This window comes from Microtus oregoni, unplaced genomic scaffold (assembly GCF_018167655.1).
Source record: "Microtus oregoni isolate MIOR12 unplaced genomic scaffold, Mior012 000029F_ref0000214, whole genome shotgun sequence".
NCBI classification, from domain to species: Eukaryota; Metazoa; Chordata; class Mammalia; order Rodentia; family Cricetidae; genus Microtus; species Microtus oregoni.
The window spans coordinates 13,941,113-13,955,541 of NW_024543088.1; the positions used below are offsets into that span (position 1 = coordinate 13,941,113).

Sequence of the window (14,429 nt, forward strand, 5' to 3'; positions counted from 1 at the left end):
AAAATAGAGCATGCTGAACAGGAGATAAACAGATTTAGAAATGGAAAAGAATAATGGACCTTGGGGCAAGATCCCACCCAGCTAAGTTTTAAACTTGAGAAAAACAATTAAAGAAAAGCTTACAACTAGGTGTGTTGGTCCAATATTTAATCCTAGCACTTGGAAGTCAGAGGCTGGTGAAACTTTGAGTTTGAGGGTAGCCTCATCTACATATCAAGGTCCAGAATATCCAACCTTAGGATATCCATTTAAAACATAAAGATTATAAAGTTGTAATTGAAGAGGGTACCATGTTCTTTTCCCAAAAAGCAGCAGAAGTTGGCAGCTCCAGCCATGTGGTTTCTACATACATATGAATGATACTGAACTTTTCAAGAAAGACAATATTTTATTTTGAATATGTACACCAGTGCAGAAATTATATTCAGTGACATAGGTATCAGCAGAAATCAAATGTTGTCTGACCTCAACCATAATTGGATCCTAAGGAGTCAATCCCCTGAAATAAGTTTGAAAGGTGACTGTGAGAGTCTGGAGATCAGGGTATTGTGGAATGGCTTGTCAAAGAACAAATTTCAGTGACAAAACAGATAATTTAAAGAAATTCTTCAAACTCGGTATAGAACTGCTAATAATAGTAACATACATTGTTCAATTCAAAAGTACTTTGTGTATATTTTAATGATTCCAATAACAAAAATTTTGTAAGATTCTACACGAATGACATCCATGTAATTGTTTGTTTATTGAGACAAAACTATTTGATTTTTCTTGCACTTTCCTTCCTCCATGTATTTCATTGTATCCCTCTTTATTCTTTTGAAAATTTATTCCTTCTTTTTTCATACATTATTGTTCTATATGTAACATGTATACAAATAATAACAAATTTGATTTATTTTATACTATAATTATCAGTAATATATACCAAAACTCTGAAATATATCAAGGGTATTTCTGATAAGTAGTATTAGAAAAAAGAGGAAGAAATAAAGAGATGAAGTATTATTCTACTATTTATTAGTTGTTTTTTGAATTTTTTGTGGGGGGAGAGGATGTATCAGAGTGCACTAACAGCAGAGTACAGACAATGAGTTTGCTGGTTGGAAACATTAACACCGTGATGGTTGAGGTTAAAAATGATCTTCTATACTTGTCTGGAATGTCCTTACTCATTTCTACATCTTCAGACTTATTGCTACAAGGATGAGAGAGCAGACAAGGTGGTCAAGACAGATGCAAGGTTATTGTGTTTCTGGATAACAGACACTAAAAACTGATATCACCACTTCTTCCTCTTGTGAAACCATTGTATGGAATATTGCAACTGAATGCTTTGTGTGGTCCAGCTATGGCTTTTTCTCACTTTTTCTCATTCTTTTGCTATGGGTCATCCAAAATAGCAATCCAAAACATACAAGCAGAATTTCTGTGACATACAGTTATGTCTCAAGTAATGGTGCTTTCCAAAGTCAACTGTGGTTGATTATGAAATTACAGAGTTGAGGGAATAGGAAAAAAAACAAGTATGTTTTTCAAAACATAGAGGGTACAGGTGCAGTGTCCTAGTTCTATGAGATCCCCAGAGCATGAGAGGGAAATATAAGCAAGAAAAGCCAGTGCATTCAGGACAACACTGGTTACATTTAGAGGGGAATCTGAACACTCCAACTTACGCTCAGTTGTCTGGACTTTGTTTCTGTCAGTGCTCATGCCTGGCATGACAACCATAGGCTATGTGCAGCCTGAGAGACTGATGCAACATCGGGAACCATTTGTAGCTAACAGAGTCTTCTGTGATACTGATGAGGTGTTCCATGACCTAAGTCAATAATCTCCTTGGTTCATCCTAACTGCAGGGCATTGTCTCCGTGCAGACCTGACATGTCCATTTCTTTGCTTCTCTTCTTCCTATTCCTGCAGTCTTTGTTTACATTAGCAGAAACATGTCAACGGGACTATTCTGAATACAGGATGTCCAGCACCTTTATGATGGCTGACATAATTCTAGGTGCTTTTATTCCAATTTATTACACAGTAGAACTATTTCGAGAAACCAAGGTATTTTTTGATAGCAAACCGGATCTATTATTCAATATCAATTCGTAAGTACTTGTGTGACTGTGCTGATGGTATTCTGGCTACATGACAGTTCATGCTCCATGTACACATGTAACTCCTTTAAGAATAATGAATTATAAACACAAAAATGTAAAACTCAGTTGCAAATTTTATTCTTTCATTAAGCTACTACAGCCCATTGTATTCCTCTTCTTCATTTTTCTAGTCAGTTAGTGAAAAAAAGAGTGAAATCACTAAATTTTGTGTCTGTCCATGCTGTGATTCTATGGTTAGCTTATATTATTTTTACACACACTGATTCAGATAGGAAAAGGAGAGTTTCCACCCTGTTTACATATATGTAGGGATCTAAATGTCATATGTTTATATGTTTGGTTTTGTTTTTTTACTACAGACTTGGAGAGTTTCTGTTAAATACCCATGTCTCTAATAGATATCTTAGCATCTCCTATCCCATATGCTCCTATCCCACATGGTTCTATTTAAAGGACATCAGAGTTTGGACACTGTAGTCAGGTTTATTACTTACTAATTTCTCATTCTTCATGCTTGATACTCTGTCTTTTGCTTTGTGAGTTCTGCTGGAGTCACTTTCCAGTGTTTTTATTGAAGGTTTTGTAATTTTTATTTCAAGCATTCCTATTTGTTATTCCCTTCTCCAGGAATTTCAATTTCCTATTAGTATTTATATTTTTTTATTTGTCTTCTTGGTACTGAGTCATATACATATATACTGCTTTTTTCCTTTCCCCTCTGACTTTTTCTTCCTGTACAGCATTGTGTTTTGTCTCAATGCCCAGTTGAATTCACTTGCTTGTTTTTATTTTCGTCTAGGTCATTCATCTTTTCACTTTTCGATTTACTCATCTGGCACTTGATCTCTCTGAATACCTTTGACTTCATTTGTTTGTTACCTATGATATTGTGGAGGAGTTATTTAACTTGAGTTTTCAGATTTCCTGTTGTTTTTCCCTGTTGTTCCTATAATTGTTACCCATGTTCTTTTGAACATTGATTCTAAAATAAGAGGTTCCTCTACTGAGAAGTAGTTTCTTGAAAGTTCAAGCCATGTACTTCTCTGTGAGCAGGAATCACCCTTCTAGGCCTCTAGGTATTTGTGGTGTTATAGAGTAAGTGAAAAGAAAATTCTGGAAATGACTGATTTATTTGTCATTTTAAGTACTATTAGGAATACATTCAGAGCATGGAAACTTTAGTAACCCAGTAAAACAGGAGGTAGAAGGAGTGCCAAGACCAGGGGATGTAGAAAGCAAATCCTCAGGAATAGGCAGTAGGCAGAAATGCTTGCACTATTAACTGATAACAACACTTATCTCGAGTCTGTTTGATCTGTCAGAGGTGGCTAAAAGTTTCCACTCTGAATCTTACATGAATATTTTTAATATTTTCAAGTTCACAGATAGAGATAAAAGTTTTAGATATTTTACCATGACCACTTCCTGTGATCTGCACTGAAATCCTCATTGTAGAAAAAGTAGTTCATCGGTGTCTAAAAACAGTTGCAATAGTTTATTCTATATAGGTGTAGGAAAAGCTTAGAACCCAAAGGGGAATACAAACATGAACACTCTTTCCCTGTTTCTTTTGTTCAGACTTTGGATATGAACATCAGAGATTTTTTCACCACAATCAGTACCTCTTATAAATCTACATTCAGAAAACAGTGAAATTAAATTAAAAATGTTGCCCTTTGATATGATGCTTTAGCGAGGCTAGACAAATAAGCTTATCTGATCTTTACTCATTAATATATCTATATTTGTCAAGGATAAATAAATAGCTTATCAGATCTCCATTGATTAATACAATTTCTCCTTTTAAATATTGAAATCTCCTTTTCTCAAGCCTTAAATCGCTTCCTCAGACCTTGATAATTTGCATGTACATATTTGAAAACTCTCAAAATTTACATCAATGTTAAACCATTTTGCACCATCTCATCTTTTACCAGGGTACATAAATGGTTGATTAATGGAAGCAATAAAAGAAGTTCTTTTAAATAAAATAATATTAAAAAAATTTTGCTAGTAATGTCATGGTAACTTCAGTTTAGTTTTCATTTAAACCTATTTTGTGAGATTGTCTTTCTCAGTGTGATACCTGTCAGCAAGGTAACCCTACCAGTGAGTCTGCCTTCTTGAGCAGATGACCTATTATCTTAAAAAAAAAAGACCTGATTCTCAAATATGATATGTACTGACTATGCGGCTGCAACCTTGTTGGATTAGCTGAGTAGATCTACCTATTGATGCTAAACTTATAAAGCTACAATTTTTTAGCAACACCATCTGAGATCTGAGAAGGATAAATATGAACAGGAAATATAATCTAAGTTGCATTTATATCTGGAAAAATGACAGAGACTTCACCAGATACCTGGGCAGCCAGCCTGGGTTCCTCCATAGTGTTCTCAATGACATTTTTGGAAGCAGAGGTTGTCACTCTTTGAATATCACTCAAGACACTATTTAAGCTATGGCAGCAAACGGGCAGCATCAGTCTTCAACCATCAGAACTATGGGGATTTACTATAGAGGAGAAACTTGAGAAAACTAACCTTGTTTGGCCAGGCAGAATATGACGTTCAGTCCAATAGTTCCTACACTCTGGCAAGGACCTGGTGGTGGGTGAAGCATGTGCCAGTTATTAGCCCAGATGTCCAAATTTTCAGAGCTAAGGTAAGATTCAAGTGGAGTCTGTTTCTGCTATGTTTGTGGATAGTCTCAGCTGCTGATTGTAGAAGCTGGTATTTTTGTCTATCATGGGAAGCCTTTTTCACTGAGTAACTTAAATTCCATTTTCAGCAGATTTCTCTGAGGGCATTGAGGGACATCATATAATTTATTATTTACACCTTCAGACAGACTTTATTTATTATTGGTTATTTGCTTCAGGCTTGCCCTTGATAGAATATCCAGAAGGCTAAAGATTGCCCTCATTTCATTTGTACTCATCATAATGAAGAGCATCACTCTGAGCACATTAAAAAGTTTGATTGTTTATAAAGTGTCCTATCATTAACTTGCATGTCTTTTTTGATTTTTAATTTTTATTAAGCTCTACCATTTTCTCACTTCCCCTACCTGCCTTTCCCCTATCCTTCAACTTTCTCCCAAGGTCCCCATGCTCCCAATTTACTCAGGAGATCTTGTCTTTTTCTAGTAGCCATGTAGATTAGATCTATGTATGTCTCTTTTAGGGTCCTCATGTTGTTTAGGTCCTCTGGGATTGTGATATGTGGGCTGGTTTTCTTTGCTTTATGTTTAAAAACCACTTATGAGTGAGTACATATGATAATTGTCTTTCTGGGTCGAGGTTATTTCACTCAAAATGATGTTTTCTAGCTCCATCCGTTTGCCTGCAAAATTTAAGATGCCATTATTTTTTTCTGCTGTGTAGTACTCCATTGTGTAAATGTACCACATTTTCCTTATCCATTCTTTTGTCAAAGGGCATTTAGGTTTTGCCAGGTCCTGGCTATGACAAACAATATTACTATGAACATAGCTGAGCACGTGTACTTGTGCCACGGCTGAACATCCTTTGGATATATGCCCAAAAGTGATATTACTGGGTCTTGAAGAAGGTTGTTTCCTAATTTTCTGAGAAATCACCACACTGACACCCAAAAGGGCTTTACCAGCTTGCATTTACACCAGCAATGCAGGAGTGTTCCCTTTGCCCCACAATTTGTCCAGCACAAGTTGTCATCAGTGGTTTTGACCTTGGCCATTCTTATAGGTAAGATGGAATGTCAGAGTTGTTTTGTTTTACATTTCTCTGATGACTAAGGATGTTGAACATTTTCCTAAGTGTCGTTCAGCCATTTTAGATTCCTCTGTTGAGAGTTCTCTGTTTAGATCTGTATTTCATATTTTTGTTTGATTGTTTGTTCTTTTGATGACCAATTTCTTGTGTTCTTTGTATATTTAGATCAGACCTCTGTCTGATGTGGGGTTAGTGAAGGTCCTTTTCCCTTTCTGTAGGCTGTCATTTTGTCTTGTTGACTGTGTGCCTTGCTTTACAGAAGCTCTTCAGTTTCAGGAGGTCCCATTTATTAATTGCTTCTCTCAATGTCTGTGATGCTGGAGTTATATTTAGAAAGTGGTCTCCAGTGCCATTGCATTCAAGTGTGCTTTTCACTTTCTCTTCTATAAGGTTCAGTGTGGTTGTCTTTATGTTGAGTTCTTTCATACATTTGAACTTGAGTTTTGTGCATGGTGATAGATATGGCTCTATTTTCATTATTATACATGTTGATATCCAGTTATGCAGGCACCATTTGTTAAATATGCTTTCCTTTTTTCATTCAATATTTTTTGCTTCTTTGTCAAAAATCATGTGTTCAAAGGTGTGTGGATTAATATGTAGGTCTTCAATTTGGTTTCATTGGTCCTCCTGCCTGTTTTTATGCCAATACCAGGTTATTTTCCGTATTGTAGCTTTGTAGTAGAGTTTGAAGTAAGGTATTGTAACTTGCATGTCTTAATTATCTTCTATAGTTTACAACTTTGTTTTATTTTCATTTTATTTTTATTTTAAATTTTCTATTCAGTTTTCATACCAACCACAGATCCCCCTCACTTCCCTCCTCCCACTGCACCTCATCTCTACCCTCTCCGGATCCCCCAACCACTCCTTATCTTTCAATAAGTCTTCCTATGTGGAGTTCACAAAACCTGGGACATCAAGTTAAAAAAGGACCAAACAACTCCCCTGCAACAAAACTAAGGAAGGAATATCACCATAGTGAATGTACTTCAAAAAGCCCCCTCATGAGCAAGTGACAGATCCTAGTCCCATTACCAGGGGCTCCACAAACAGACCAAGTTACACTGTCACCCACAAAGAGAGGGCCTCATGTAGACACACCAGCTGTCAGTCCAGAGTCTGTGTGCTTCCAGGAGCTAAGATCAGCTGTGTCTGTGGGTTTTCCCATTATGTCCTTGCCCTTCATGCTCTAATAATCCCTCATCCCTCTTTTTAACTGGATTCCTCAGTTGGACCCAGTGTTTGACTGTGGATTTCTACATCTGCTTCTATTCGTTACTGGATGAAGGCCCTCTGGGAGCAGTGAGGGTAGCACCAAACTGTTTATAGAAGAAGGCCAGTTCAGATACCATCTTCACTATTTCAAGGATTTTTAGCTAGAGTAATGCTATAGATTCCTGGAAATTTCCCTAATGCTAGCTTTCTCTGTAACCCCATAAGGGCTACCTCTATCAAGTTATCTCTTTCATTGCTTTCCCTCTCTGTCCCTCCACCAATTCGAACATCACGGTACCTCATGTTCCCATCCCCTATATCTTCTCCTCTACCCCTCTACCCTTAATTTGCCCAGTAGATCTCATCTATTTCTTCTTTCTAGGGAGATCTGTGCATCTCCTTTAGGGCCCTTCTTGTTACCTAGCCTCTCTGGGGCCACGAATTATTGCATGATTATTGTTTGCTTTACAACCAATATTCACTTATGAGTGAGTATATACTGTGTTTGTCTTTCTGGGTCTTGGTTATCTCACTCAGGATAATTCTTTTCTAGTTCCACTCATTTGCCTGCAAATTTCATGATGTCACTGTTTTTATAAGAGATTAATACTCTATTCTGTAATTGTACCACCATTTCTTTCATCCATTTTTCATTTGAGGGGCATCTAGCTTGATTACAGGTTCTGGCTATGTGACTAATGCTACTATGAACTTAGTTGAACAATTGTCCTTGTGGTATGATTGAACAACCTTTGTGTATATGCCCAAGATTGGTAATGTTGGGTCTTGAGGTAGATTGATTTCCAGTCTGAGAAACCACCATACTGATTTCCAAAGTGGGTGTACACGTTTGCACTCCCACCCTCAGTGAATGAGTATTTGGAAATCCAATATGTCATCTTTGGTCATGGAGCTATTGTGAAGTCAAACTATTTACAATAAAACAGCTTGGAATATTGGAATCTCTAAGTCTGAGACATAAAAGAGATTTGAATACTGTACATGAGGAGTATGCATAGCAAGTTCTTTGAGTAAGTAGAGAACACACTGGGAGGGAGAACAAGGATAGGAGAGAGAAGGGTAAGTTTCTCGTTTTTCCCAAGTGTATTAAGAAATCTGTCAAGGAAAATATCCCAAATCACAAAAGATCAACACGTGTTTCCACGTAATCATGCCCAATATGGCAAGAAAAGCTGCCTCATGCACTCATGCACAGACTACAAAAACCGAATAACCAATTCACCCAGCAATAAGGAATGGCTTCAAGATTACATCTCAAATGTTCTCACTTAATCCAAAATCAGAGAACTGAGATAACAGAAACTGGAGATCCCAAGGTCTTGTCAACTGACACTTACTTAAATATCGATTAAAATCAAGCAACCCAATTTAAAACATAAGGAACTAAACTAGGTGTTCAGAACAGATGAAATATAAATGACAGAGAAAGAGTTAAAAGATGTTCAATCTGCTTTGCAATCAGTGAAATATTAATTACAGCTTCGTTGAGCTTTCATTTTACCAAGGAACATAAATTATAATAAATGCTGACATTTATGTGGGTAAAATGGAACACAAACTGATGTAGGTCCTATGGAAATTTGTGTTAAGGATTTCTAGAAGTATGGAAAGATATCTGCATTATCAACTATGTCTATCAATCCTGGAAATATACCAAAAGTACTGCATATCTGACTATAAAAATTCTTGATCATTTTCATTGTCGTTCTATTCACAATAGCCTTGAAATTGAATATGCCTAGATATCCACCAACTGATGAATGGATATTGAAACTGTGATGCATGTACACAATTAAATTTCATTCATCTGAAAACACAAATAGAATTATGAACTATGCATGCAATGATTGGAGCTATAATGACCAGTTTAAATGAGGTAATGCAGATATAATAAGACAATGCTAAATGTGCTTGTATGCAGATTCTAGTTTTGAATTTTCATGTATCCCTACTTAACTGGAGTACACATATATATCACTAAAATAAAAGGTGCAAACGAGTTGAGATTTCACTATTTGGGGAATAGAATACATGTGATGCAAAGCAGAAATTGGAAATACTGGAGCAGAAAGTGTTATGTGAGGAATGATGGGAGAGCCCAGTGGAGAGAGGGTGTTGATGAATAACTAACATTAAGACCTTGCAGAAAACCTAACGGAAATATACGACTGTAGTCTCTTTCCTAAAATATATACACCTAAAACTCATTTAAATGGAGTTATTTTATAGTTGGGGGGTAATGCCTCTCCCAGATACCGTGGACCATTAAATGCAATGCCCCGTGCTAGGTATGGGTTACCTGTTTTAAATCATTTGTGAATGTTGTCCATGTACACTCAGACACTACAAGCTATTTCCACTGTTCTTGGTTACCCTACAGAATTTGATGGTAGGATCTGTTTAATAGAACATCACATAGTCAAGTCATAGGACACGGAGAAATCAAGTTGAGGCTGACGTGAAAACTTTATTTCTACCTGCTAAAATTCATGGATGGTGAGAGTTGGTGCATATTTGATAAAAGCACACTCTATGCATGCAAGATAGTCTCATGTAATGAAAACATACCTACTCTACTAAATATAGTGAAGAAAATTTGAATCAAATTTTAAAATACAGAAAGGAAGATGAAGTATAACAGAAAGGCCTCTCCCTGTTCTCAGTCATTGCAGATTCCAGATGTACATATGGAGGGAGGTCAACTGACAGTGTGGACTCTTCCCTTTTCTTTGGTTGAAGTTGTACCTGAGTTTCTATTTTATGAAGGTCTAATGTCGACCAGCCTGTGTTAATAGGACCCATTTTCTCACTTTGAACATCAGAGTTCTGTAGACATATTGAATTGTGAATTCTGAGTGCTAGATGGATTCTCTCACTCTCTGAGGTAAACCCAGGCCATGCTACTATGGTTGATTTCAGTTGGAGGGTGTCTCCATAGTGGTTTGAGACTGGGAAGATTTGAGAACAGTAAAGGTCCTGACACTTGAAAAGCTTTTGGTTGTTAGTCACCAGACAAGGGGGCTTGTGTGTGGCTCGAAGACAGACCACAGGAAACTCATGGTCATGTGCTTCACTGCAATGACCAACAGATTCACATTTCTGTATTTTTACCCTCCTCCTGGTCTCAGGCTCAGAGGTTTCATTTAAACTCCAGGATAATTCTCTGGTAAGAAGCTTGGTTTGTGGTTGCCCATGGCTGGAATCACTTTCTTATGCCTTCCTAGACTAACTTACCTGCTGCCTGATCCTCTTGTTCATAATTTTCCTGCACTCCTATCCTACGTCCAACTCTATCCTGTCTCCCCAGCTCCATTCCCTCTCGAAGTCATTGTTTTAGAATTATTGCTATGAAGAAAATGCTCATATATATAAATAAATAAATATAACCACCGGAATCAATTGTTTGGTGCTGCATATTTCTTCTGTGCCATAGGAAAAAGATCTCAACCCTTAGCTCAAATAGGAAAAAAGAGAATTTATTCTAGATCCAAATTTGTGTGTCTATGGCAAGTGAACACAAATTTAGTTGATCCCAGATACCATGTTCTAATGTCGAGGTAGTTTCATGAACTTTTCACTGAAAATTTAAGAAATCTGTCAATCAATTAGTGGAAGCATCAGAGAGGAGGTGACAGGCAAAATGGGAAAAGTTATCTTACAAGTCCAAGATGCTACTTCATCTCAATATTTGCTTTTAGGATGTCAGAAGCCAGTGCTCTACTAAGAGACTAAATTCCAAAAGGGTTTTATTTATTACTTATAGGAGATTTGTTAACCTGCAAAGGTGCCCATAAATGGCTCTTCAGGGTGCTATTATTACCTTGGAATAAGATAACAAGCTTCTAGACCTGCAACATTCCAATCTCCTCAGGTCACTGAATTTCTAATCAGTCAGTCTGAAGACACAGCACTTTCTAGGAGTTTTCATACCTGCCGTTATGCATAGGTACATGTTTATACACATGTGTGCATTTATACACATAGACATTTCTACACTTCAATATATTTACATACATGCATACATTTATGCTCATGCTTACATTTACACACATATATGCAGCACAAATAGCAAAACCCAGAGTCAGATGTTGGAGTTCAACCAGAAAAGAAAAGCAGCCAAGACATTAGAGAATCTTACATCTACCAAGGGTGGGTGACTGCTGACTGAGCACACTAAGCACAGACTAAGCCTCTCTCCTCTCATTTTATATTCCCTCTATTGCTGGATTAAAGGCATATGACTCCCTAGTACTGAGATAAAAGTTGTAGGCCATCTCCACCTGGATTTGTTTCTGCATTGATCTTGTATAGACCAGGGTGGCCTTGAACTCACGCAGATCCATCTGCCTCTGTCTAGCAAATCCTGGGCTTAATATTGTGTGCGACCACTGCCTGACCTCTAGTGGGTTAGCTTTGCCTTTCTGATTTTCAGTCTCCAAATTTCCTGAATTTGCTAAAGAGTTTCTGAGAATAATGTCCTGAGTGTGCTCATCCTTTTGCTCTTCCTGTTTAGGGAAAGATGGGAGAACTACCAATATTTGCTGACCTTTTACTTTGCCATTGAGGAGATCAATAAAGATTCTCACCTGCTTCCCAATGTGACCTTGGGTTTCCACATGTACAACACATTTGACTCTCACAAAAGAACCTTAGAGGGCTCTCTGATGTGGCTGTCTGGAAGCAGTGAGTTTATTGTGAACTACAAATTCAAAACTCAATACAATGCTCTTGGAATCATTGCAGGAATCAGGCCTGAATTTTCTGCTGCAATTGAAACCCTTTTGGGGCTGTACAAAATTCCACAAGTAAGTTAATAAAATTTTGGTGTCCATAGTCAAAGTGGATAACTGATAAAAGAAAATAGAATAGTTGTCTAAGTTTACTACCAGTGATTAACATAGAAATAAATGAATTACCTGTGTCCTGCTATGATCAACAGTAAAGTGTGGCAAAAACATAAACAGTAAATACTGTGGTTTTCTAAGAGGATCACTTAGATCACTTTTGCATTATCTGAAATCATTGTCAAGATGTGTTGTGGCAGCTCAAAGCTGAATGCTGTTCATAAGTCAAAATACATCACAGATAACAAACTGCCCCAACTGGAGTATAAATATCTCACAGTTCATCCAGTGGCCAATGACTAACAGAAAAAGGAGTAGAAAGTCCAGGACATGTAAATAAATTTGGAACAATTCTCAAGGCCATCACTAGTGAAAATGTTCCAAGAAATTTAATTCTCATTCAAAAAAGTAGATCTCTGAATAGCACTGACAGAAAACAGCTACTTACATAAATATAGACCCGCAATTTGCTCTTGCCTGGCACTGCTGAAGCAAAGCAAACATCAGCAGGCACCACTGCAAACAGAGGAAACATTAGATGAGCCCTATGCTTAGTAATAATCAAGATTAGAAAACCAGACAAAGTAACACTATTATAACTTGGTTAAACAACTCATAAATGCATTGCATCCTAATGTAAGAAAAACAATATACACAATAATTTCCATCTTTCTCAGAGATTTTAATTTTACATTAGTTACTGTGTGATGATTTTGTCATATCTATTATAAGAGAAGGAAGATTCAACAATACTTGATGATGTTCCTATAGATGCTCTTTTCTAAATGGAGTAGCAAAATCTATGATAAAATTTGTTATTTGCTTTCCTAACACTAGAGGTCCTAGGGTAGATGATGTCATGTGGTCAGAGTGAAGCACTTAGTAATACTTCTGCAGTCTTTCTCTACAGGCAGTACTCTGTTCCATTTCAACTGGAACAATATTACTCTATCATGTTCTTGAAATACATTGTTAACAGAATACTGTTCATTTCTTAGCTGCTTCATAACTGTTAGTAACTTGGGAGTCCATAGTATTTGACAAAAGCCACATTCCATATTTAAATGAATGAGAGAAGCTATTCTCACAGAAGACATTTTCCTAACCAATATTCAGTTCCCTGATTCTCTTATGTGAATATGAACTCATTTCCTTTCTAATGGTGATGATTACAAATACCTACAAATTCAAAATCACTTTTTTTTTTGTTTTACTTCCTTAGGTCACATATGGAATGTTTGATTCTTTTCTAAGTGACAAGGATATATTCCCATCCCTTTACCAGATATCTCATAAAGACACAGCTCTTACCCAAGGGGTGATCTCTTTATTGCTGCATTTTGGCTGGACGTGGGTGGGTATCGTTGTATCTGATGATCTGAAAGGCACGGAGTTCCTCTCAGACTTGAAAGCAGCGATAGCATCAGAAGATATTTGTGTGGCTTTTACAGAAAAAATCCCAACTCATTGGAAACCTCAGATGTCTGAGGTTGGGTTGGTAGATTCCATTCAATATATACAAGTTAATGTAAATGTATTCTATGGTGATATGAATGAATTGAAGCTTTTATGCATTCGAAATGGAATCATGTCAATCATAAGAAAGGTGTGGATCATGGCAAAACCCCATTTAGTTTACTTAGAATCTGGATTCAATAAGCAGAATGAGTTGATGAACTTTTTTGAAGGAAGCTTCTCATTTTCAAAGAAGAGAAATATTCCTGGCTTCAAATACTTTCTTGAGTCACTTACGCCATCCCAGTACCCAGGTGATCTTTACTTCCATAAATTCTGGGTTAACACTTTTAATTGCTCACCTCCTCTTTGGCTATCTGGAAATGAAAAACCCTGCCCATTGAATCTATCCCTAAAGAATAAGCAAGAGAAAATTGCTGTGATGGTCACTTCTGATCTCAGTTTTTCCATATGGAATGCAGTGTATGCAGTGGCCCATGCTCTCCATAAACTGCTTTTGAAGAAAACAGAAATAGCACCTCACAAAGATGCAAACCAGGACTGGCTTCTGCCTTGGCAGGTAAGCCTACCTAATAAGCAAAAGAAGCATTGGGAACCTACATTGTTAGAAGGTAATTCAGTGAGGTCAAATACACTTAATATTCTCAGTTTATGCTTAAAAGATTAGATAAAATGTAAAGGCGTTCTTTCACAATGGGTGTGTTTGTGTCTGTAATTATGGTGCATCATTTTGGAGTTGGTTGTTTTGAGTTCAAGATATTAAATTTGTACATATTTTAACAAATTTTTTCCTAGTTATGAGGTGAAATTTTGTAAGATATCTAAAAGCAAGTAACATTAAATTTGGCAAGTTTAATAATCAGATTGAAACATAGGGACAATCTCTAACATCAGCTAATTCATATAAATGTAATTTTCATTTAAAGATCCAAGAGTATAGGAAGAAACTCTTATGGGAAATAAAAATAGTCTGCCATAAACTCAAAAGTAGCTGAAAAA

The 14,429-nt window shown here is 36.8% G+C and overlaps 1 protein-coding gene across 1 annotated transcript in view; it reads left to right on the forward strand.

Annotated features, from left to right (window-relative positions):
* Positions 1 to 1,720: 1,720 nt before the first annotated feature.
* The window catches only part of LOC121464675 (vomeronasal type-2 receptor 116-like), a 36,481-nt gene continuing 23,772 nt past the window's right edge, over positions 1,721 to 14,429 (forward strand). Inside the window, 4 exon segments of the mRNA XM_041677697.1 lie at positions 1,721 to 1,810; positions 1,924 to 2,117; positions 11,630 to 11,915; positions 13,177 to 13,989. Of these exon segments, the coding sequence (XP_041533631.1) occupies positions 1,721 to 1,810; positions 1,924 to 2,117; positions 11,630 to 11,915; positions 13,177 to 13,989 (1,383 nt within the window).